General features: G+C 47.7%; 1 protein-coding gene and 1 long non-coding RNA gene across 2 annotated transcripts; both read right to left on the reverse strand.

Annotated features, from left to right (window-relative positions):
- Positions 1 to 9,890: 9,890 nt before the first annotated feature.
- LOC114909704 (uncharacterized) lies at positions 9,891 to 15,449 on the reverse strand. The gene is made up of 3 exons (XR_003797368.1): positions 14,689 to 15,449; positions 14,458 to 14,595; positions 9,891 to 10,359 (listed from the first exon to the last, which is right to left on the reverse strand). It is a non-coding gene; the product is annotated as an uncharacterized LOC114909704 (long non-coding RNA).
- Positions 15,450 to 16,156: 707 nt separating this feature from the next.
- LOC114909705 (plexin-B2-like) lies at positions 16,157 to 22,277 on the reverse strand. Its single transcript, XM_029249527.1, has 13 exons — positions 21,920 to 22,277; positions 21,730 to 21,796; positions 21,416 to 21,562; positions 21,006 to 21,162; positions 20,732 to 20,820; positions 20,485 to 20,569; positions 20,249 to 20,400; positions 19,493 to 19,650; positions 18,191 to 18,338; positions 17,990 to 18,054; positions 17,805 to 17,880; positions 17,363 to 17,437; positions 16,157 to 17,250 (listed from the first exon to the last, which is right to left on the reverse strand). Exons 1-13 carry the CDS (start codon positions 22,138 to 22,140, stop codon positions 17,146 to 17,148), a joined length of 1,545 nt encoding a protein of 514 aa, XP_029105360.1. The 5' UTR covers positions 22,141 to 22,277; the 3' UTR covers positions 16,157 to 17,145.
- Positions 22,278 to 22,500: the final 223 nt, after the last annotated feature.

Consider the following 22,500-nt stretch of genomic DNA (forward strand, 5'->3'; position numbering starts at 1 on the left):
TGAGGAGGCCGGCTGGCGGCGACAGACGAATCCCATGCTGACTGAAGATGATGACCAACTGGCATGATGGACGAGACGTACCATTCTGAGCTGGGGATTCAAGATACCATATATCAACAAAATCATTTTTACTTGTTACCTGGTTTAGAATTGTTACTAATCTGGAATGCCCAGGAGGGGTGGGCAGCCACCGGCCCTTGGACCCCCAGAGGTTTTTTTTTTTTTTTCACCCTCGATTTTCAATTAGGAGTTTTTGTTCCTTTCCTCCGTGGCCAGTAGGCATAATTATCTCTATAAAAGTACTATATTATGGTAATCATTATTCAACTGTCTTCTTTGTTTCTTATCTGATATATCTGTTTTTCTTGCCTTATGCCTGTGTTAAAGCTCTCTGTGTCACTGCATGAGAAGAGCGCTCTATAAAAGTAAATTGAATTGAATAAAAAATAAATTGAACACTGCTGTCCTGATGCTCCAATCACACGTACATGTTGTTCATTGGTGGGGACTCTTGCCACCTTCTTTCTCATCAGGGTGGACCGGCACCCCTATGCCAGCATCACACCTTCGGGGCAGTTCCAAGCATTCTTTCTTCTAGTGGCCAGATTTGTCACAGTTATAGCGCTTTCCATTTCCAAGAGAACCTCCACGTCCATTCCCAGCAACACCACTTCTTCCTCATCCACGTCCCCGGCTTTGTGCCTGCAGGGATTGATACTGAAATAGGAAAGCTGAGTGGACATCCGGTTTGTATACTTTTTCTCTATCTGCTCTCTCAGGTTCCTCTCAGCATGATTGGCATATGGATGCAGCTCACTCAGTTCGGCTTCCTCCCGTTCCAGGAAGTCTTCACTCAAATCTCAACCCCATCACAAAGTAATGATGAAGTTGCTGTGTTTCTCTCATCCCCTTCTCTAATGCTTGAGTTGTTGGTTATTAATTCTTGTAGCCTGTGTTCCCATTCACTCACCGTTTCGTTCTCTTTTGTCCAATCAGTTTGTCTCCTATATTTTTATTCGATGTGAGTTTTAAGGTCCTGCCATTCAATTGTCCAATTCTGATGATCACGGTTTCTTGCATTCCACCCTTCTCTCAGTCCATTCCAATCCCCCTTTAGCTTTCTCCTGAGCACCTGGGTCCACTCACCTCCACTGGGATGCTAGATGTTGTCCGGGTCTCCTTAGTGGCTTCCCAGAACCTTTGTCCGCCCACCTGTTCAGGATCTGGCAGGCTATTATAGACATCAATCTGTTCCTGAATGTCCCATTTCCTCTGGATCAATGGCAACTGGCGGTGAGGGCCTCCCAGGGCTGTTTCGCACTCTCTGCTCTTTGTCTGCGTGCAGCCACAGGAAGTTCCTCCTCCCCTTCCTTCGCCTCCTCCCGCTGCTCCTTCATCAACACCATCACAAGGAGGAGGGGCTGCACGTAACACAGAATAAAGAGGAGATTCTTCTTTTACCTTTTCTGGGTGACGCTGACCCATCTGTGGAGGATCCACTGTCTTCGAGACCAAGGTCATCACTGCAGCCTGTGCTTCAGCTTTTGCTTGTTCTGTCTTCAGTTTTAGGGCAAGATCGTTCACATGCATCTGGGCAACTTCTAATACTTTCTCCCTTACTAAATCCTCCCATTTCTCACACTTATACTTGTTATATCCTCTTGCACCACGACAACATCCCCCAGTTTGTCTTTCTGAAGCATATCGATCATTCCTCAACACAACAGGATCAAAAGTACCTTGTTTAGGCCATTTCCCTCTAGTCTGCTTATGCCACTTTCTACATTCCTTTTTATATGACTGATCTGTTTGGCCTTCAGGGGGCACAGTGGCGCAGTGGGTTTGGCTGGGTCCTGCTCTCCGGTGGGTCTGGGGTTTGAATCCTGCTTGGGGTGCCTTGCTGTGGACTGGAGTCCCATCCTGGGTGTGTCCCCTCCCCGTCCAGCCTTACACCCTATGTTGCCGGGTTAGGCTCCGGCTCCCTGTGACCCCGCATGGGACAAGAGGTTTCAGAAAATGTCTGTGTCTGTGTGTGTGTGTGTGTGTGTGTGTGTGTGTGTGTGTGTGTGTGTGTGTGTGTGTTTTGCCTTCTAGGACTACACTTTTTCCCACTCTGCAACTGCTTCCCATTTCCCTTGTTATGTTCCCGCATGAATGTCTCAAACTCTGTCGGATCAGAGATGGGGTCAGGAGTAATGGGTTTACTGTCAGTTTCCCATTGTTATTTTCTTTTACCATCCAGGTCCTGCAACTTACTCTTTAATGCTTTCAATTGCTATGCAGTCACATAGACACATAGTCAGTGAAAGGTTCTCACTTGGGAAAAGAGTCAAAAAAACAAAGAGTTTTCTTCAGCTGTTTCTCAGGGCTGAATAATTTACTGAATTGATCCATTTTCTTGTATGCGGCTGCTCAGGGGCTTTTGTTCCATCATTCCTAGATTCAATCATGAATTTTCAACACATTTTTACAAAATAAACAATGTAGAGTGTTAACCCCCACCTTCCTTGTCTCTCTACCACGATTTCTGATCCTATGGTTAGGCTGAGGAGAGTTATGGGCTTTGTACACACAGTTGTGTTTCAGTTGCTCTGGCAACAATGTGTTCTCCTCCAGGTTGTAACATGTCCCTTTTGTTTTAGGTGTGTTTCTGCGTGGTGGAGTGATGCTGGTGACTGAAGCATTGCTGGGAGGTGTGTAAAGGTGTTGTGTGCGTGTTTGCCTATGGGTTGGGGTTGGGGTTTGGGTTAGGGTTGTCTTTGCTTGGTTCACCTTACCTTTCATTGAGCCCCTCGGGAGTTCATGTGCGGAGGGCATGAATCCACTTTTGTTCCGCTCTACACCTGTCCCCGGTTAGCTTCTAGACCTGTTATGTTTAGGCTGTCTAACCCGTGGTCTATGAAGTGGTTAATAAGTGCAGTGGTCCTAGTTCTATGGGAGATGCTATATAAGTGTTTTTTTCAGCCTGGTCTTCCCTACCAGCCTTGTTTGGCACCTGTTGCAGGTGATCAGGTACACTGTGTTTTTTGTGGACAGTGTGACTGATTGTCGGCCAGATTGTCCCCCTCCTACGTGTATGACGTATGACGTATACACACACAAAAGGTGTATACCCAAAACACTGAAACACTGGTGTAAAAAGGATTGCCAACCCTAACAGAATGTGTATTGTGCGTTGATGACCACATAAAAAGAAGCAAAGGAAAGTACAAGTCCCGCCTTCAAGTTTTGTGCTGGTGGTGTTGATAACCGTGCTGGAGAGTGTTAATGCTTCCTTTTGGTTTCACACCATGTAACTTCTGTTTATAATAAGTTTAGGCTTGGGTTTAATTGTTGTTTTTCCCTGCCAAGGAACACCGAGGGTATGTGCACAAATGCCATCAACGGTCATGTCCGTAGTGTCGAGGAATGTAGTTTTATCACTGGCAAAAGTGGGTGCCTTCGCGACTTGGGTTTGCGGTTGTGCCGGGACCTCCACGTGAACAAGGTAACTTCTGCGGCCCTTTCTCCAAAACAATTTTTCACAGCACTGCGCAGCTATAGTCGGTCTGTCGATTATGAAACTACCGCAGCAACTGCTGCGAATATAAAAACTGGCAGGAAGTGTAAATCACTGCACAGACATTCTAAAAGATGAATATCTGCAGAACAAAAAATGGAACCATGGTGGGAAAAGTGTCTATAATAATGTAAAGCATGTAAGTGTGGATTTTAGCATTACTTTGAGCTTTTAATCTTGCATTCATCTCCCAGTGTCTGGGATGGTGTCCTTAATGTGTCCCAGCACCAGCCTCTCAAAGCATTTCATTGCAATGGGGGTCAGTGCCATTGGGCGATAGTCATTAAGGCAGCTCACTTTGTTTTTCTTAGGAATGGGGATAATGGTGGTGTTTTTGAAACAGGTGGGTACAGCCGAGCTTTTTAAGGAGCTGTTAAATATATCCATGAAGACAGCAGCCAGTTGTTAACTGCATGTTTTTAAAACTCGCCCTGAAATTCCATCCAGACCAGCGGCTTTGCGGATGTTGACTCGGCTAAAAGTTTTTCTCACTTGTGCTACAGAGATGGTGAGACTGGGGTCATTCAGCGCTATAGGGATTCGCACTGGGGGGTCTTTGTTTGCGAGCTCAAAGTGGCCATAACCCTTTTTTAACTGTACATATACAAGCACACATCTACCAATTTCTGGTATCAGTAGGTCTGTTAGTGGACACTGTCACCAATAAGAAAAATATAGTTTGTCTATCTTAGTGACCTTGATGGTTCTCCATAAAGTGTAATCCAAGCTAATGCCGGTGGTGTGGCGATCGCTGCTGGTATTTGTTTACAGTCAAGCTTGAGGTGACTGCATGTAATACCAATGCTTAGAAGGTCAAGACAGCTACACACTAAGCGTGCTGCAACTTTACCGTCCGAAATGACAAAGAAAACGACACAACAGAGAACGTTTACAGGAGTACCAAGCTGCTGCGCCCATACATAATGCTGCTTACAATGATTCGCCTGTTTACAGAACAGGACATTCTCACTCAGTTCGTAGCAAGGCTACTGTAGTGCTCAGAGGTTTCAAACCAGGGGCCTTCATCTTACAAGGTTAGGGTTAGTCATAACCAATGTAACTACTTGCTAAAAATGTTCCACAATAAATGTCACACCACACACACACACACACACACTTTCTGAACCGCTTGTCCCATACGGGGTCGCGGGGAACCGAAGCCTACCCAGCAACACAGGGCGTCCATTTTAAAATAAATCTTCAGGGTGTGAATTCATGTGATTGGCACTTGGAGGGAAAGAAATGCATATTTAAGAAGATTCCAGTGGGTGAATTCATACATTAGAACAATACTACTGAAGTTTTGCTTTTTAGGATTTATTTATCGAATAAAAATTGTAATTGTCGGAAATGATGGAGAAATTTTCAAAAACAAGTTTGGAGGGGACATATCAGTCCTGAAACAAATTAGGCTAGAGGTTATTCTCGGTCCCCACTTGGAGCATGCCCACAGGTGGTAAGGAGTAAGTGGGTGGAGCCAATGCTGGTTGGGCCAATGCTGGTTGGGCCTGCTGCTCAGCCCCATTGTTCCCCTTCTGGGCTTCCATGGAGGACTTGTAGTGGCTCTGAATATGTGTCTTGCGGTGGCCAGAAGTGGGAAAACGTAGCTCACAGGAGGGGCACTTGAAGGGCTTGGAGCCCGTATGCAGGCGCATGCCCTTCGTCGAGAAGAACGTGTTGCACATGTAGCAGCTGAACAGCTTTATACCTGCAGAAACCCGTCAGGAGCATCAAGTCCATGAAGCAAAAGTGACTATGATTGTGGCCTGTGAACAATGAAGCAAAATTAAGAGAATCCTTAGAAAACTGTTTCACAAAATCATTGCCATTGTTGAATACTATCAAGTGCCATATGCGAATGTTAAATAAACACTATGTGAAGATGGATGAATGCCATGAGAGAAAAAAGATCCCAGTATACCCTTTTTCTCAGTCATTCATATCTGATGGTGAAATGCAAATCAAAGAAAGCAATTAAAGATCTCTGCAAGATAAGCCATAAATGTGCCATTTACCTTTCCACTCAGTTATAAAAGCTCAAAAACTGGCTGCTTATATATCCCCTCACTGAGGATACATATTGCTGCCCGGACATTAAACTATTAGCAGTAATTCTTCGTCCATATTACTTGCCCAGAGAACTTTCTCAGGCCATTGTTATTGTTGTATACATTTCGCCTGTGGTGAATGCGTCATCACCTCCGTGACTGCTAGATTACAAACAGTGCACCCAAATGCCTTCATAGCGATCTCAGGAGATTTTAACCATGTCACATTGACAAGAACTCTGCCCACTTTTAAACAGTTTGTGGATTGCAAAACCAGAGAAAACAAAACACTGGGCTTGCTGTATGCTAATGTTAAGGATGCATACAGCTCCACAACCCTTCCTCCTCTGGGCAGATCAGATCACAACCTAGTTTACCTTAAGCTTCTGTATAAACCAGTAGTCCAGCAGCACCCAATTATCACCAGAACTGTCTGGATGTGGTCACAGGAAGTAGAAGAGACTCTCCGTGGTTGCTTTGAGGTGACAGACTGGGATGTTCTCTGTAATGCATATGGGAATGACATGGATGGACTCACGGACTGCATAACAGGTTATGTAAATTTTTGTACAGACAGCGTGATCCCCACCAAGACGATACGCTGTTTTCCCAATAATGAACCCTGGGTGACTAAGGATATCAAGGCATCGCTGAACAGGAAGAAGGCGGCCTTCAGGAGTGGAGACAAGGAGGAGATGAGGAAAGCACGGATAGAGCTGAGGGAAAAGATGAAAGAGGGGAAGGAGGGTTACAGGAGGAAGCCTGAGAGGAAACTTCAGCAGAAGAACAGCAGGGAGGTGTGGAGTGGCATGAGAGCAATTACCAGCCATGGGAAGAAGAACGATCAGGGGAGGGATGGAGACTTGGATGATGCCAATGAGTTAAACCTGTATTTTAACAGGTTTGATGAGTTGGCTTCTGCTCATCCTCCACCCAGCTTCTCCATAGTTCCCCCCCCACCATGACTTCCTCTCACCACCACTTACCTCAACACCCCGTCCCTGACTCCCCTCCTTCTGTACCCTCACCCCATCATCTCTCCTCAGTGACTCTGTTGGCTTCTGTCTGCGCACCTCAGCCTGGCTCCCCTCCCTTATCAGGGCTTTTTAACAGCTCTCCAGGGCCAGTCGTTACCATAACCAAGGAAGATGTCAGAGGAGAGTTCAGCAGACTACGCCCAGGCAAAAGGCTGCAGGGCCTGATAGTCTCAGTCCCAGAGTGTTCAGAGGATGTGCTAGTCAGTTGTGTGGGATTTTCTAGTACATCTTTAGTCTGAGCCTGAGACTGATGACTGTCCCTGTTCTGTGGAAGACGTCATGCCTGGTCCTTGTCCCCAAGAAAAAACATCCAAATACTTTCAGTGACTACAGACTGGTGGCCTTGACTTCATATGCTATGAAGTCACTAGAGAGGCTAGTCCTGAAGCACTTCCGTTCACTAGTAGAGCTGTCACTTGACCCTTTGCAGTTTGCTTACCAGCCTCGCATTGGAGTGGAAGATGCCATTCTTTTTCTGCTGGACAGGGCTTACGCTCACCTGGATGAGGCAGGCAGTTATGTGAGAGTCATGTTTTTGACTTCTCAAGTGCTTTTAACACCATACGACCTGCCCTGCTCAGGACTTAGCTGCTGGACATGCAGGTGGATGCTCCACTAGTGGCCTGGATTACCAACTATCTCACAAGTCAGCCACAGTATGTGCGGCTGCGGAGCTATGTGTCAGATACAATAGTGAGCAACACGGGGGTACCTCAGGGGACGGTCCCGTCTCCCTTTCTGTTCAGACTCTAAACATCAGATTTTAGATACTATTCACAGTCCTGGCATCTGCAGAAGTTTTCTGATGACTCTGCCATTGTTGGTTTTATTAGTAGCGGACAGGAGGCTGAGTATAGGAGTGTGGTGGACAGTTTTGTGGAGTGGTTCGAATTAAATCACCTGCAACTCAACATAACAAAGACCAAGGAGTTGGTGGTAGATTTGAGGAAGCAAAAGATCTGTCCGAATCCTGTTAGCATCCGAGGAACAGAGGCTGACATTGTTGAGGACTATAGGTATATGGGTGTTCACATAGATAATAAGATGAAGTCATGAAGTCACTTGAAAAACTGGTGTTGGACTACCTGAAGGACATCACTGGACCCTTGCTGGACCCCCTGCAGTTTGCTTATCGAGCAAACAGGTCTGTGGATGATGCAGTCAACATGGGACTGCACTACATCCTGCAACATCTGGACAAACCAGGGACTTATGCGAGAATCCTGTTCGTGGACTTCAGCTCAGCCTTCAACACCATCATCCCACACCTCCTCCTGTCCAAATTAACCCAACTCTCTGTGCCCGCCTCCATCTGTCAGTGGATCACCAACTTTCTGACAGACAGGCAGCAGATAGTGAGGCTGGGAAAATTCTCATCCAATACTCGCACAATCAGTACTGGAGCCCCCCAGGGATGTGTGCTCTCCCCACTGCTCTTCTCCCTGTACACCAACGACTGCACCGCAAAAGACCCCTCTGTCAAACTCCTGAGGTTTGCAGACGACACAACACTCATTGGCCTCATCCGGGATGGTGACGAGTCTGCTTACAGACAGGAGATCCAAGAGCTGGCTGTCTGGTGCAGTCATAACAACCTGGAGCTGAACACCCTCAAAACAGTGGAGATGATTGTGGACTTTAAGAGAAACACCTCAGCATTATCCCCACTCACCATCATGAACAGCACTGTGGCAACAGTGGAGTCATTCAGGTTCCTGGGCACCACCATCTCACAGGACCTGAAGTGGGAGCCCCACATAGACTCCATTGTGAAGAAGGCCCAGCAGAGGTTGTACTTCCTTCGCCAGCTGAGGAAGTTCAACCTGCCACAGGAGCTACTGATGCAATTCTACTCCGCAGTCATTGAGTCTGTCCTCTGCACCTCTATAACTGTCTGGTTCGGCTCAGCTACGAAGTCAGACATCAGAAGACTGCAGCAGAAAGTTCGGACTGCTGGAAGAATCATCGGCACATCCCCCCCAGCTCTCCAAGAACTGCACTCGTCCAGAGTCAGTAAAAGGGCTAGCAAAATCATTCTAGACCCCTCACATCCAGGCCACTTCCTCTTCGAACCCTTGCCATCTGGCCGGCGCTACAGAGCACTGAGCACCAGGACAGCCAGGCATAAGAAAAGTTTCTTTCCTCAGGCCATCTACCTCATGAACACCTAAATCTCTCCCCTAGAGAGTAAACCAGTGCAATACATAATGCTATTTATAACTATTTATCACATCATATCTCTTACTCACACTCCCTTGCATTTGTATCTAGTGACTATTTTTGTATATTGGGTACTTTATATTTTTAAATATTTTTTGTCCCTTGTTCACATACTCTATCTTCTCACCTGTCTTGTCACTGTCATTCTGTCCGTGCTGTGGTAGTTCCTGTCACCAAGACAAATTCCTTGTATGTGTGAACATACTTGGCAATAAAGCTCGTTCTGATTCTGATTCTGATTAAGACGGACTGGACTAAAAACGCTGAGGTTTTGTACAAGAGAGGTTTAAGCCGCTTGTATTTTCTCAGGAGACTTCGATCTTTCAATGTCTGCAGAACCATGCTGCAAATGTTCTATCACTCAGCGGTGGCCAGTGTTATCTTCTACGCTGTAGTGTGCTGGGGCAGCAGGATGAAGGCAGCCGATGCCAATAGACTCAATAAGCTCATCAGGATAGCTGGCTCTGTCCTGGGGGTGGAACTGGAGTCTTTGGTGGAGGTGTTAGAGAGGAGGATGCTGAGGAAACTACTCAGTATTATGGATAATGCTTCTCATCCCCTGCATGCCACATTGGAAGCACAGCGGAGCAGCTTCAGCCATAGATTAAGACCACCGAGGTGTACCACAGAACGCCATAAGAGGTCTTTTATACCAGTGGCCATCAATTTGTATAACTCTTCCCCCTTCTGTAGGGAGTAAAGTGGTAACATCGAGACATCGAGTATAGTTGTATAATTATTATGTGCAATATCATTACTTCTTTCAACATTACTAGCAATATAACCATTTAATATCATGTGCAATTGTTTTAAATTATTTAAAATTTTAATATAATAATGTAATATAAGGTTTAATACCATGTGTTGTGTCACTTTCTACCTTCCACTTTGCTTTCTTACTTTTTTTTTTTTTACTTTTATATTTAATTGTTGTGGTTAATCTGTTTGAGCAATCTCTGGCACAAGAATTTCCAACCTATCTATCTATCTATGTATCTGTCTAATAGAGTGGCAGTTAAGGACAGCTTCATTTCATGATTTTTTTCAGTCTGTGAACACATTTGAAGAAAAAAATAGGATAACTGCAGCGCCTCATAAAATGGTTACAAACTGTTAAAGGCATTCACTTAAAGGAATTCAGTGCGATAATAGGAGCAGGCTTCCTTAATGTACTATAGAATTAAAATTTAGAAGGAGCATGGACCAAATCCAATTCTGATCTCAGATCTGACTAATCTAGCAGCATGCACAGTGTGTTTCTCAAGTTAAGAACATAGGGCTCATGAACCTACAGTTTCATCTTTGCATGTAGCATGCAGTGAAGAGGAAGAAGTGAAGGAGACAGACACAGGCCTATCAGACAAAATAAGAGAGAAGCTAGACATGCAGCCCTAAATGAGTCTTGACGTGGTGGTCCAAGGTGGACTTCACTGTGACACTCTTGCCACATTCGCTGCGCTTGATGGGGCTCTCTCCTGCGTGGATCCGGATGTGTCTACAAGAAGGACAGAAATGGAAATGAGGGAACCAAACTCACAGGTCATCAACACTTTCTTCCGAGGATAGATATACTTGCTTAGTTCATACTGGGTTCATACCAGCAACAATAAATAACCATATGCCTTATGTTTACGGTATTAAGTCTTTTCAATGAGGCCACATGTCAACTTATATTAAGTAACTCTTACAGAATATTTAAAAACTACACAACACTGCCGAACGAAAAAATACTTGAAAGGGCAGATCAGTCACTGGGTTTTCCATCACCTTTCAGGAAAGCAGCTGTAATAATGCACCACCCCTTATGAAAATTACAGATAATGAAGAATTAGTGGACTTCCATGTCTTTTATGTTTGTTTTTCTGCATAATTCAACATCCATCCATCTTCCTCCGCTTTTATCCGGGACCGGGTCGCGGGGGCAGCAGTCCGAGCAGAGTCCTCCAGACTTCCCTCTCCCCGCACACCTCCTCCAGTTCCTCTGGGGGAACCCCAAGGCGTTCCCAGGCCAGCCGGGAGACATAGTCTCTCCAAAGTGTCCTGGGTCTGCCCCGAGGCCTCCTCCCAGTGGGACAAGCCCGGAACACCTCCCCAGGGAGGCGTCCAGGAGGCATCCGGAACAGATGCCCGAGCCACCTCAACTGGCTCCTCTCGATGCGGAGGAGCAGCGGCTCTACTCCGAGTTCCTCCCGGGTGACTGAGCTCCTCACCCTATCCCTAAGGGTGCGCCCAGCCACTCTGCGGAGGAAACTCATTTCTGCCGCTTGTATCCGCGATCTCATTCTTTCGGTCATGATCCAGAGTTCATGACCATAGGTGAGGGTAGGAACGTAGATCGACCGGTAAATTGAGAGCTTCGCCTTACGACTCAGCTCCCTCTTCACCACAACAGACCGGTACAATGACCGCATTACTGCGGACACCGCACCGATCCGTCTGTCAACCTGCCGCTCCATTTTTCCCTCACTCGTGAACAAGACCCCGAGATACTTAAACTCCTCCACTTGAGGGAGCAACTCCCCCCTAACCCGGAGGGGGCAATCCACCTTTTTCCGACTGAGAACCATGGCCTCGGATTTGGAGGTGCTGATTCTCATCCCCGCCGCTTCGCACTCGGCTGCAAACCTCCCCAGTGCACGCTGCAAGTCTTGACTTGATGAAGCCAACAGGACCACATCGTCCGCAAAAAGCAGAGACGAGATCTCGCGGCCACCAAAACAGACACCCTCCGTTCCCTGGCTGCGCCTAGAAATTCTGTCCGTAAAGATAATGAACAGAATCGGTGACAAAGGGCAGCCCTGGCGGAGTCCAACATGCACCGGGAACAGGTCTGACTTACTGCCGGCAATGCGAACCAAGCTCCTGCTCCGGTCATACAGGGAACGAACAGCCCGTAGCAACGAGCCCCGAACCCCATAATCCCGAAGTACCCCCCACAGGATGCCACGAGGGACACGGTCGAATACCTTCTCCAGGTCCACAAAACACATATGGACTGGTTGGGCAAACTCCCACGAACCCTCCAGCACCCTAGTGAGGGTATAGAGCTGGTCCAGTGTTCCACGGCCAGGGCGAAAACCGCATTGCTCCTCCAGAATCCGAGGTTCGACTATCGGTCGGATTCTCCTTTCCAGTACCCTGGCACAGACTTTCCCAGGGAGGCTAAGGAGTGTGATCCCCCTGTAGTTGGAACACAATCTCCGGTCCCCCTTCTTAAAAAGAGGGACCACCACCCCAGTCTGCCAGTCCAGAGGCACCGTTCCCGAACTCCACGCGATGCTGCAGAGACGTGTCAGCCAAGACAGCCCCACAACATCCAGAGACTTGAGAAACTCGGGGCGGATCTCATCCACCCCCGGAGCCTTGCCACCGAGGAGTTTTTTGACTACCTCAGCAACTTCAGCCAGGGTAATGGACGAGTCCCCCTCCAAGTCCCCAGCCTCAGCTTCCTCTACGGAAGGCGTGTCGGAGGGATTGAGGAGATCCTCAAAGTACTCCTTCCACCGCCCGAGAACATCCTCAGCTGAGGTCAGCAGCGCACCACTTCCACTGTAAACAGTGTTCGTGGAACACCGCTTCCCCCCTCTGAGTCGCCGGACGGTTTGCCAGAATCTCTTTGAGGCCGACCTGAAAGTCTTCCTCCATGGCCTCACCGAACTCCTCCCAAGCCCGAGTTTTTGCCGCGGCGACTGCCAGAGCCATGCTCCGTTTGGCCCGTCAGTACCTGTCAGCTGCTTCAGGAGTCCCATGAGCCAACCAGGCCCGATAGAACTCCTTCTTCAGCTTGACGGCATCCCTTACTTCCGGTGTCCACCACCGTGTTCGGGGATTGCCACCGCGACAGGCACCGGAGACCTTATGGCCGCAGCTCCGAACCGCCTGCCCCGAGCAATGGAGGCGCGGAACATAGTCCATTCAGACTCGATGTCCCCCACCTCCCTCGGGACCTGGTTGAAGCTCTGTCGGAGGTGGGAGTTGAAGACCTCTCTGACAGGGGCCTCCGCCAAACGTTCCCAACAGACCCTCACTATGCGTTTGGGCCTGCCAGGTCTGTCCAGTTTTTTCCCCCGCCATCGAATCCAACTCACCACCAGGTGGTGATCAGCTCAGCCCCTCTCTTCACCCGAGTGTCCAAGACATATGGCCGAAGGTCAGAAGAAACGACTACAAAGTCGATCATCGACCTCCGACCTAGGGTGTCCTGGTGCCAAGTGCACTGATGGACACCCTTATGCATGAACATGGTGTTTGTTATGGATAAACCGCGACTAGCGCAGAAATCCAATAACAACTCACCGCTCGGGTTCAGATCAGGGAGGCCGTTCCTCCCAATCACGCCCCTCCAGGTATCACTGTCGCTGCCCACGTGGGCGTTGAAGTCCCCCAGTAGAACGACAGAGTCCCCAGTGGGAGCGCTTTCCAGCACGCCCCCCAGGGACTCTAAAAAGGCCGGGTACTCTACACTGCTGCTAGGCGCATAAGCACAAACGACAGTAAGAGACCGTTCCCTGACCCGAAGGCATAGGGAGACAACCCTCTCATTCACCGGGGTAGACTCCAACACATGGCGGCTGAACTGGGGGGCTATTAATAAGCCCACACCAGCCCGCCGCCTCTCACCTTGGGCAACGCCAGAATAGTGGAGAGTCCACCCTCGATCGAGAAGAGTGGTTCCAGAACCCAAGCTGTGAGTGGAAGTGAGCCCGACTATATCTAGACGGTATCTCTCAACTTCCCGCACCAGCTCAGGCTCCTTCCCCGCCAGTGAGGTGACATTCCAAGTCCCAAAAACCAGAGTTGGCGCCCGAGGTTGGGTCAGCAGGGCACTCGGCCCCGACCACCGCCCAAATCACAATGCACCGGCCCCTTACGGTTTCTCCGGCAGGTGGTGAGCCCACCGAAGAGCGGCTCCACGTCATGGCTTCGGGCTGAGCCCGGCCAGGCCCCGTGGGCATAGACCTGGCCACCAGGCGCTCGCATGCGAGCCCCCCCCCCAGGCCTGGCTCCAGGGTGGGGCCCTGGTGACCCCATACCGGGCGGGGTAAACGAAAGCCTTGATTTTTTCTTCATAAGGGGTTTTTGAACCGCGCTTTGTCTCGTCTGTCATCCAGGACCTGTCTGCCATGGGAGACCCTACCAGGGGCATATAGCCCCAGACAAGATAGCTCCTGGACTCATTCAGGCACTCAAACCCCTCCACCACGGTAAGGTGGCGGTTCACGGAGGAGCATAATTCAACATGACACATTTAAATGACAAGTTTGTTTAATTCAGCAAAACTGCATATAATTCTGATACAAAGCTATCTGTGACAAAGGTGCCACGCCCACGTCATCGGCATAACCGGATACACCTGGGGCTTGACAGGTTAAAAGGCAGAAGCGAACGATGAGTGTCGCGGAACCTTGTTCGCCGACTGCTCACTCGCTGTGAGTCAGCCTACCTGCTGCCTTTGTACCCTGCTCCTCACTCCTAGCTCCCCTTCCCTTCGCCCGTTTCCTGAGACCGCTCCCGTCCTGAAACCTGACCCGCGTACTAGTGTTCTGACCTACTGCCTGTTTCTCCGACTCCGATACTGGATTTCCTGGTGTACCTCATTTGCAGTCCGTAGGGTCGGATCGCAGGCGGACTAAAAAGCGTCTCCGTCCAGTCCAGATCCCCAGAAGGTCCCGGTCTTCCTCATGTCCGGGGAAGACGTCGGCAAAATCCCCCAGGAAAGCTGCCACGACGTCTGCCGACACAAATGGACTGTCACAACTCTTCTATCTGTCCTTCAGAGTGGCTCCATGGAGTAGGGGAGCAGCTTGGAATGCATTGCACTCACCCTATAGTCTCCAACACCCTCTGATAACATTCATCGGTCGCCAGCGTGACATCGAAAAAGGACAATGACCTGGTTCTCTGGTTGCAGACAATGTCCTCTGCTGGAAGTCCCAGAGTCTGAAGACGATCTCACGAACAAAAGAAATGCGCTCGTATTCTTCAAAGCCTGTATCCTTCCAGCCATCATCCTCACTGCCAGTGATGGTCTCTCGCCCTCCCCAGGGGCTGCCGACGTCTTCAAGGAAAAGCCTATTCTGGACTATCTGGTATAAAACAATTTGAAACAAAATCTCTGCATCACCCTGCAGGGATGGCAGATAAGCCACCAAAAACCCTGCACCTTCCTGTTTCTTAAACGGTACGATCAAACAGATCTACAGAGAAAGTTATTCTCCACAGCCAAAAAAACAAAGTGAGGTAAAACTCATAGCCATTTAGTCCAATACCATTTTTGCAAGCATACATTACACAAAGAGTTGTGTAAAGAATTTGGGGAGTACATTTTTTTAAAAATGTCCACATTTCTGGAGCAAATAAAATTAGTAGAGAAATGGATCTGGAAGAGATGGATTTTGTGGAGTGACTCCCTAGATCTTGAGGGAGAGAAAAAAAGTTAATTCCACCATATTGATACACAGACAAAGAACCTTTAGACTTCTGATTTTGGACTTTTCCTGGCAGGACTATGAAGTGGCTAGAGTTGGAGAAGCATAAGAATCTGGCTGTGCTATTGAAAGTGATCATGTTCTTGAGGTATCTGGGAGCAAATCCACTGATGGTCTTGTAGGCAAGCACCAGAGATTTAAACTTGAACCCAGCAGCTACAGGAAGCCAACAGAGAACGACAAAGAACGATTCATGGGAATACCTTGGCAAGTCAAATACAATTCATGCAGGGGTTCTTGATCAGCTGGAGAGACTCGCTGGTAGAGGCCAGAAGAGCAGACACAAGGGATATGCAGTAGTGTAGGTAGGATATTACAATGGCCTGGACCAGGAAGAAGCTGCATAGAGTGTGTTGTAAGCCAAATGTTTATTCAGCTGAAGTTGTGCAGGATGTATCTGCTGGACTAGGTTATGCCTTCAGTGAGCTGAAAGAAGAACATACCTGAGTCAGAGCTGGATATCATCGACATAGGACTGATGGGAGAGTCAATGAGACTCGATGACAGTCAAGGGAGAACATGTGGATAGAGAAGAGTAAGGGGCCCAGCACTGAGACCTGGGCAACAGCAGTCGAGAGAGACTAAAGGGTAGACAGGGAACCGCACCAAATCACCTGGTAAGAGCTACCTGATTCACAAGACTCAGTAAAATAATTGGTTAGCAATAATACATTTTACGGTACCAGTTTACTGAAGATTAGAAATGCAACAATTTACAAGCATTTAGTCAGAGAAAAACAGAACTAAGTATGTCATCGTCATCAGAAAGGATATGGCTCATACCGAAACAGGCTGGCGACAATGTGAAAGACTTCTAACATTTTTCAGAATGTCAGTATGACTCCTTTAAACTTTGAAGTAGACATTGGAAAAAGAGCCGAGAGCAACAACAGCTGTCGCAAAGATAATAATGATAAAGTAACAATAAAAAAGTGAGATCTAATCATGAATAGATACATCTACTCCACCGAAAATGAGAGATGGGGGTGTCCGCAGAGTGACAGAGGTGCCTCTTATGACAGTATGGTTAACTGCGATATGTGCTCTCCCATGCTGCAGTGCTGTTTTCTGCACAACCCCCTTGTACAGGGGATGAGGACAAGAAGGCCCAACAGGCAAGGAAATGAACACATTGGTCACTGGCGGTCCAATACACAGATTCCAGACCCTTAACTTTATATCTCACTTCAAAACAGAGGTCCCATCCTTCCCATCATTGAACAACTGGAGAACATTTATCAGGCACAAAAATATGACATATCAAAAACAAAAAATGTAAATATATAAGGCTTTCTGGGTAAAAAATGCACAATAAAAACTATAAACTTAATTCTTAATCTTATTCTAATATTCTGTACTATTCTTAAACTTTTTTTATACTGGAAGAAATTGAACATTTAACTGAACAACAACAACTAACAACAGCTGAACAGATAAAGCCTGCAATTAAGGAAGGGCTTATTTCAAAGGCCGGGCTGCAATGGTCACATGTCTCATCATTGAGAACGTCTGGTGTGGTGTCTCCTGCAGATCCCTCGGCCCCTTGGCACGTGTTGTATGATCTGGACCAGCACAGGGAGGGGGATCGACTTTGAGAACCGTTAGGGAATTGTGACACCGTTTCAGACACAACAAACATTTAAGATGGGGGGGGGAGCTTCCTCGGAACAGCCCCATTCCTTCCCTTCCCCACGTCTTTGCTATTCCACTCAGGACTCAGGCCATATGAAATAAACTCCGCTTTAATTTCTGGCCCCACAGTACCAAAACCGGCCCCCGCCCTCCTACAGAGGTTAGGGGTCTGTCACTTTGTTCTCCAGTACAGCCACTATCTGCTGCAGTCTCAGAGCAAGCTGTTTATTCTGGGCAGCGGGGTCCTCGTCAAAGGAGGTGATGATCTGGAAGGAAGGCAAGAACAGATTCCGTTAGAGAAGATGCACAGCGTCGTGTTCGATCTCAGATCCTTGTGTTCATATGTGTCTGACAGGAAAGGGAGAGTGAGTCACATACCACATCATAGTACTTGTTTGCATACTGGTACAGCTGATGCAGAGCCACTTGGGTGCTGAGTTTGCCTGTGTGAGACTGCGAGACAAAGAACAACTTGAAGTAAGGAACTTCTAGGACTGACCAAAACCAGCCGAAGCAGCCATATCTACACCCCCTTTGAAGGTAAGATCTTCTGGCTCCTCACTGTGTCCACATAAGACATAACATCACAACCTCACAGAAGTATCTATTCTGCACTTACGTGAGCGATGAACATCGGTGCATCAGGTGGATAGTAACAAACTAGGTTTACTTAATTACATGTCTACAGCCATGTCTCCTTCTCTTAATGTAACGCACAAATTGTATTTTTGCTGAGATGTATGTCACTTTGGAGAAAAGCGTCTGCTAAATGAATAAATGTAAATGTAAGTACAAGGGCAATAGTGGAAGACTCACTCACCCGTGACACCTTCGCTAAGTGGGTGTTCATATGCTGGTTGCTGACGGGCACCATCTCCCTGATGCCCTTGTAGTAACTATGGACAAATACAAGCCGAGACAGGTCATCTTGATTAAAGGCAAAGGGATTTTTGCAGATGGTAGGAAATGGTGAGATTACCAAGTGGTAGCCCTGACAGTACTTACTCCTCCACCATCTTCTTGTATGTGGAGATTTCCTTTGCATAGAGTAATTTGTGATTCGGGGAATCCTGTAAGGAATAAAGCCAAAGGAAAATGGTTACAGAGGGATCATGGGCTGGAGAAAAAAATGAAGTCCTGGCTCATGGATCCTTCCCTTTGCTTAACATCAACAATGGCGTAATGTCAAGGCGCTCCCAGGCTCACCCTGCTCAACTTGCGCTCGCTCTTGGTGCAGGCATCCATGAAGGTCTGGACAATAACAAACAAGGAGGCGTCCACCACTTCGTTCACGTGAATGTCGAAGATGAAGTGGGGGTTCCTCAGGATGTTCACCCAGAACCTCAAAGGCAAGCTGTGGAGACACAAGCCTTTTCAAGAAACACACACTAGCACTCACACTCATTCCATGCAAATATAACTGTGGCCTCATCTTTAACCCTGTTTCTGCATGTTATTCCTGTTCTCAGCTCTCATATGTCCCAATGAATACTCCCACAATTAATCAGAGTTAGAATCTGGCTGCAATTCACTTTGCCTTATCAACTGAGTACCGAGGCACACGATACAGGGATCATACAAATGCATTATTATGTTGCAGATTAATTTTAAAAATGCAGAAAATAGACACTTCTTCCCCCAGATTTATTTAAGAGTTGAGGCATCTGAGCCAAATAAGTTTGGAATTCATCTCTGATTTAATACCCAGAGAGATGTTCCAAACAAATGAACAGAAAGAAGTGGATTTAATAAATTAGCAGGGGACATAATTATGCTGTCTGTTCAGCATTTAATAGTACACAAATTCATCAGTAAGCCAAAAGTGTTGTAATTACACTGTTCATCACTCATTCTCACAATACCAACACTTCTAGTCTATGCTGCCAGAAGAACCTGTCACACACACACACACACACACACATTTTCAGAACCGCTTGTCCCTTACGGGGTCACGGGGAACCGGAGCCTACCCAGCACCACAGGGCGTAAGGCCAGAGAGGGAAGGGGACACACCCAGGACGGGACGCCAGTCCGCCACAAGGCACCCCAAGCGGGACTTGAACCCCAGACCCACCGGAGAGCAGGACTGCGGTCCAACCCACTGCACCACCGCACCCCCAAGAACCTGTCAATCAAAGATAAATGTATATGACGCAGATGGTTTACTGCGGTATAAATTCCACATCAACTTATCCAGTGTGTACGGAGCTCTCAGTAGGAATTTTAAACGAAAAATACAGTGTCAAGCACGCACACGCGCACGCACTGTCTGAAGCTGCTCGTCCCGAGCAGGGTTGCGGCGAGCCGGAGTCTAATCCGGCAACACAGGGCGCAGGGCTGGAGGGGACACACCAAGACGGGATGCCCAGTCTGTCGCAAGAAACCCCAAGCAGTACCCCCACGCCCTTGCGCCTCCCCTCACCGTGAAGCATTTGTCTCTGAAAACTGACAGCTCCAGCGCTGCTTTCTCGGGAATTCTCTCTGCCAGAGACGGCAAGAGCACTCTACCTGCTGGTCTTCCAGATGTCAATGGTCTGGTCATCCACGTTGTCATGCTTCTGTGCCTGTTCGTCCAGGAAGTCAAAAAAGTACTTGACTGCTGGAGGCCCAACGGATGAACAGAGGACACTGCGGAAGAAGTCGTCCACAAACTGTTGTAGAGTGCCCTGAAACAAACACATTTGCGCATATGTAAGCAAGTCCAGGTGAGGAGGAGCTGTTTTCAAAAGCATAGCAATCCTGTATTTCTGTCATGAAATCTGATAAATATATTGTAATGACCTGCGTTACAGTTTTGAGGGGGAAATATGCTTATTGTCATGGGTTAGCGTTTGGTGACGTGCGGGGGATATAAGGGGCTGATTGCGTCTGCCAGGGGAGAAAGAGGAGTGAGCCTGGGGGTGCTAAGCAGGGTGGGAAGGCTGGCGAGACGCGCAGGTCCTGGAGGAAACGGGGTCCCTGGTGCCGGTGTTCAATAAAATGTTCGAGATGAACGGTACCTCTGCGTCCTTCTTCGCCCAAACCAAGCCCACGGCGCTGCGTGCCACAATATGATATCCAAATACTAATCCAAATATTTCACTTTGCATTCCAAATACAGATTTAATTATTAGAACTATCTTTTACATATTCAGGGCTAGAATCTAGAAGTATGATTGGATTCTTAGCAATGCACAACCAAATTGCTGCATATTAATGTATTGTAGGCTTCACCAGCCCAGTGTATTTAGCATTCTAACTGCAGCAGGCTATTAACAAACCAACCTTGACAGACAGCAACCGCATCAAATAAAGCTCTGTGATGGCTTTGGTCATCGACTTGTCCTTCATGTTGCCCCTCTTGGATTTGACCTCATCCACCTCCTCTGCTGGCCGCACCAGGTGGAACACCTTGTCCTCTTCAAGCAGAGCATTTCCTGAAGGAGTAGGTAGAGTAGGGTTGTCAGCAAGACCATGGGAACACTACGGAAGGCAAGAAGTAGTACAGGAGCACCACTCACTCTCTTCATGACTGTCCTGGTGCTGGTCATAAGACTGCAGAGGATGCAGGACCCTAGACAGGACGAGAGTGGCGTTGTCTCGCACCTGAAACACAAGAACTGTGTTCAGCCCGAGCTGGATACAGTCTGACAGATTTCAGGTCTGGAGCAGACACGACACAGACATTTGGTCACCACGTAAGGGGCAAGCCGTGACTCAACCTGTACCGTTAGAATCGATGCGTCCATTTCTTAAGCTGTAACTCACGTCATAGTGGGCCAAAGTGTTCATGCGCTTCCATCTGCCCTCCTTTTGCGATGTCAAGTCAAGGTCCGACAGAATCTGCCCAGCAGATTCTACAGAGCAGAAAGATTATTTCAACATTCATTTTATATCCCAATCATATGCAGACTGGTGCAATCCAAGCAAGGAAACCCTTGCCTATAAAACAGAAATAATGTCATACCTACTTCAGTAATAAACAATTCATGTCATGAACCGTTATATTATGCAACTGTGCTCCAGCTCAGTTGGTCCTTACCGAGAGTGATGCTTTCCACCTTGGGCCTCTGAGAATAGGGCACATTTTTGTACACTTGCTCAAGGATCTTCTCCTTCACTTGGGAGATGGTGTCACAGTTGAGTACCTTGACCAAAGTGACACCTGGCCCTTCCCCGTGAACGAGGACCTGCAGAGTCTAAGGCGAAAAGGGCGGTTAGCACTTGGCCTTCTGTGCATGCATCCAGTTCCCACACTGTAGATTTAACGTGCATCTTCAAAAACTGTCATAGATCACAAGGATTCTGCTGATCACGAAAGTGTCCACCGGTATTGTCTTCTTCCCATTTCTTGGAGTTCATTTAGCACCACAGATAATCCTTTCAAAATGAAGCATTCATACCCCAAGCGACCGCCGACGTGTGATCGGGTTCAGCCTACATAATACTCACCAGCATACAGTACTCCACGTCGTCCCCCAGCAGGTCAGTGTCATTCAGCGTGTACTTGGCCTTTTTCATGACAGCATCCACTGGGCCTTTCTCCAGTTGGTGTTTGACGGCTTTGAACAGCTTGTACAAAGGCTCTCCTGCCGAGTCCTGCCCGCACAAGAATTCACCATCAAGCTTCTTTCAGAACAAAAACCGTTCCTGTCACTAAAGCAAAAACCTTCATTTTGTCAAACAAAGATCTGAACCAGTAGAAAATAGATTAATCCACAGAGTGGAATCAAATGAGATTAATTTTGTGTCACAAAAGATGATACCTTCAAGAACTGATAGAGACAGATAGACATCCAGTTGCACAGCATTTTCTCCACCACCGTCTCTGACCTACAAGTAAGGGGCAGAGAAATTACTTTTTTTAAAGTGGGCAGGGGAAGATCACATTATTTACAAAAAAAAAAAGGGCCGTTCTGAGACACCTTAAAGATACGCTGGTCTTATACACCTCACCTGTGCAGCATGAGCTTGGGGTTCTTGCTCCGGGCATATTGTTCCATGAGTTCTAACAGGAGTGTCCTCATGATGTCTGTGTAGTAGTCCAACTTGCTGTGAAGCGCCACCGTCAGCAGGGAGGCAAAGTAGCCCTTTGACCGGGCATTGAAGTCAGGATGCCCCTCTAAGGTGCGGATGAACTGACAAAGGCACGATCTGCTATACACCTCATATATCATTCTAAATTGTGTGCTATACAAGCTGGAAAACACATAAAATCCATTAACTTTTATGCTGTGAAAGCCAGTCTGATGATTGTGATCACACACAGGCTGAAATCACTTATCCCAACAGGGGTCACGGCAAACCGGAGCCTAACCCGGCAACACAGGGCGCAAGGCTGGAGGGGGAGGGGACATACCCAGGACGGGACGCCAGTCCATCGCAAGGCACCCCGAGCCCCCTCTCTTTCAAACACAGGGGAAACGTATGAACTCCACACAGACATTTGAATTTGAACTCGCACATAAACCCACAGCCCAGGAGTCACCCATTGAATGACAAGAGCACACTCGAACCCCAGACCTGCCAGAGAGCGG

This window comes from Scleropages formosus, unplaced genomic scaffold, assembly GCF_900964775.1.
Source record: "Scleropages formosus unplaced genomic scaffold, fSclFor1.1, whole genome shotgun sequence".
Taxonomy (NCBI): Eukaryota; Metazoa; Chordata; class Actinopteri; order Osteoglossiformes; family Osteoglossidae; genus Scleropages; species Scleropages formosus.

Excerpts from the sequence above, each read along its gene's own strand:
- LOC114909705 (XM_029249527.1), bottom strand. The coding sequence starts at position 22,140 with ATGATATATGAGGTGTATAGCAGATCGTGCCTTTGTCAGTTCATCCGC. Across the intron at positions 20,821-21,005 it reads GGTGGAAAGCATCACTCTCG|AATCTGCTGGGCAGATTCTG; the intron begins GTAAGGACCAAC and ends TCTGCTCTGTAG. Across the intron at positions 18,055-18,190 it reads GCGAGCGCAAGTTGAGCAGG|GATTCCCCGAATCACAAATT; the intron begins GTGAGCCTGGGA and ends TATTCCTTACAG.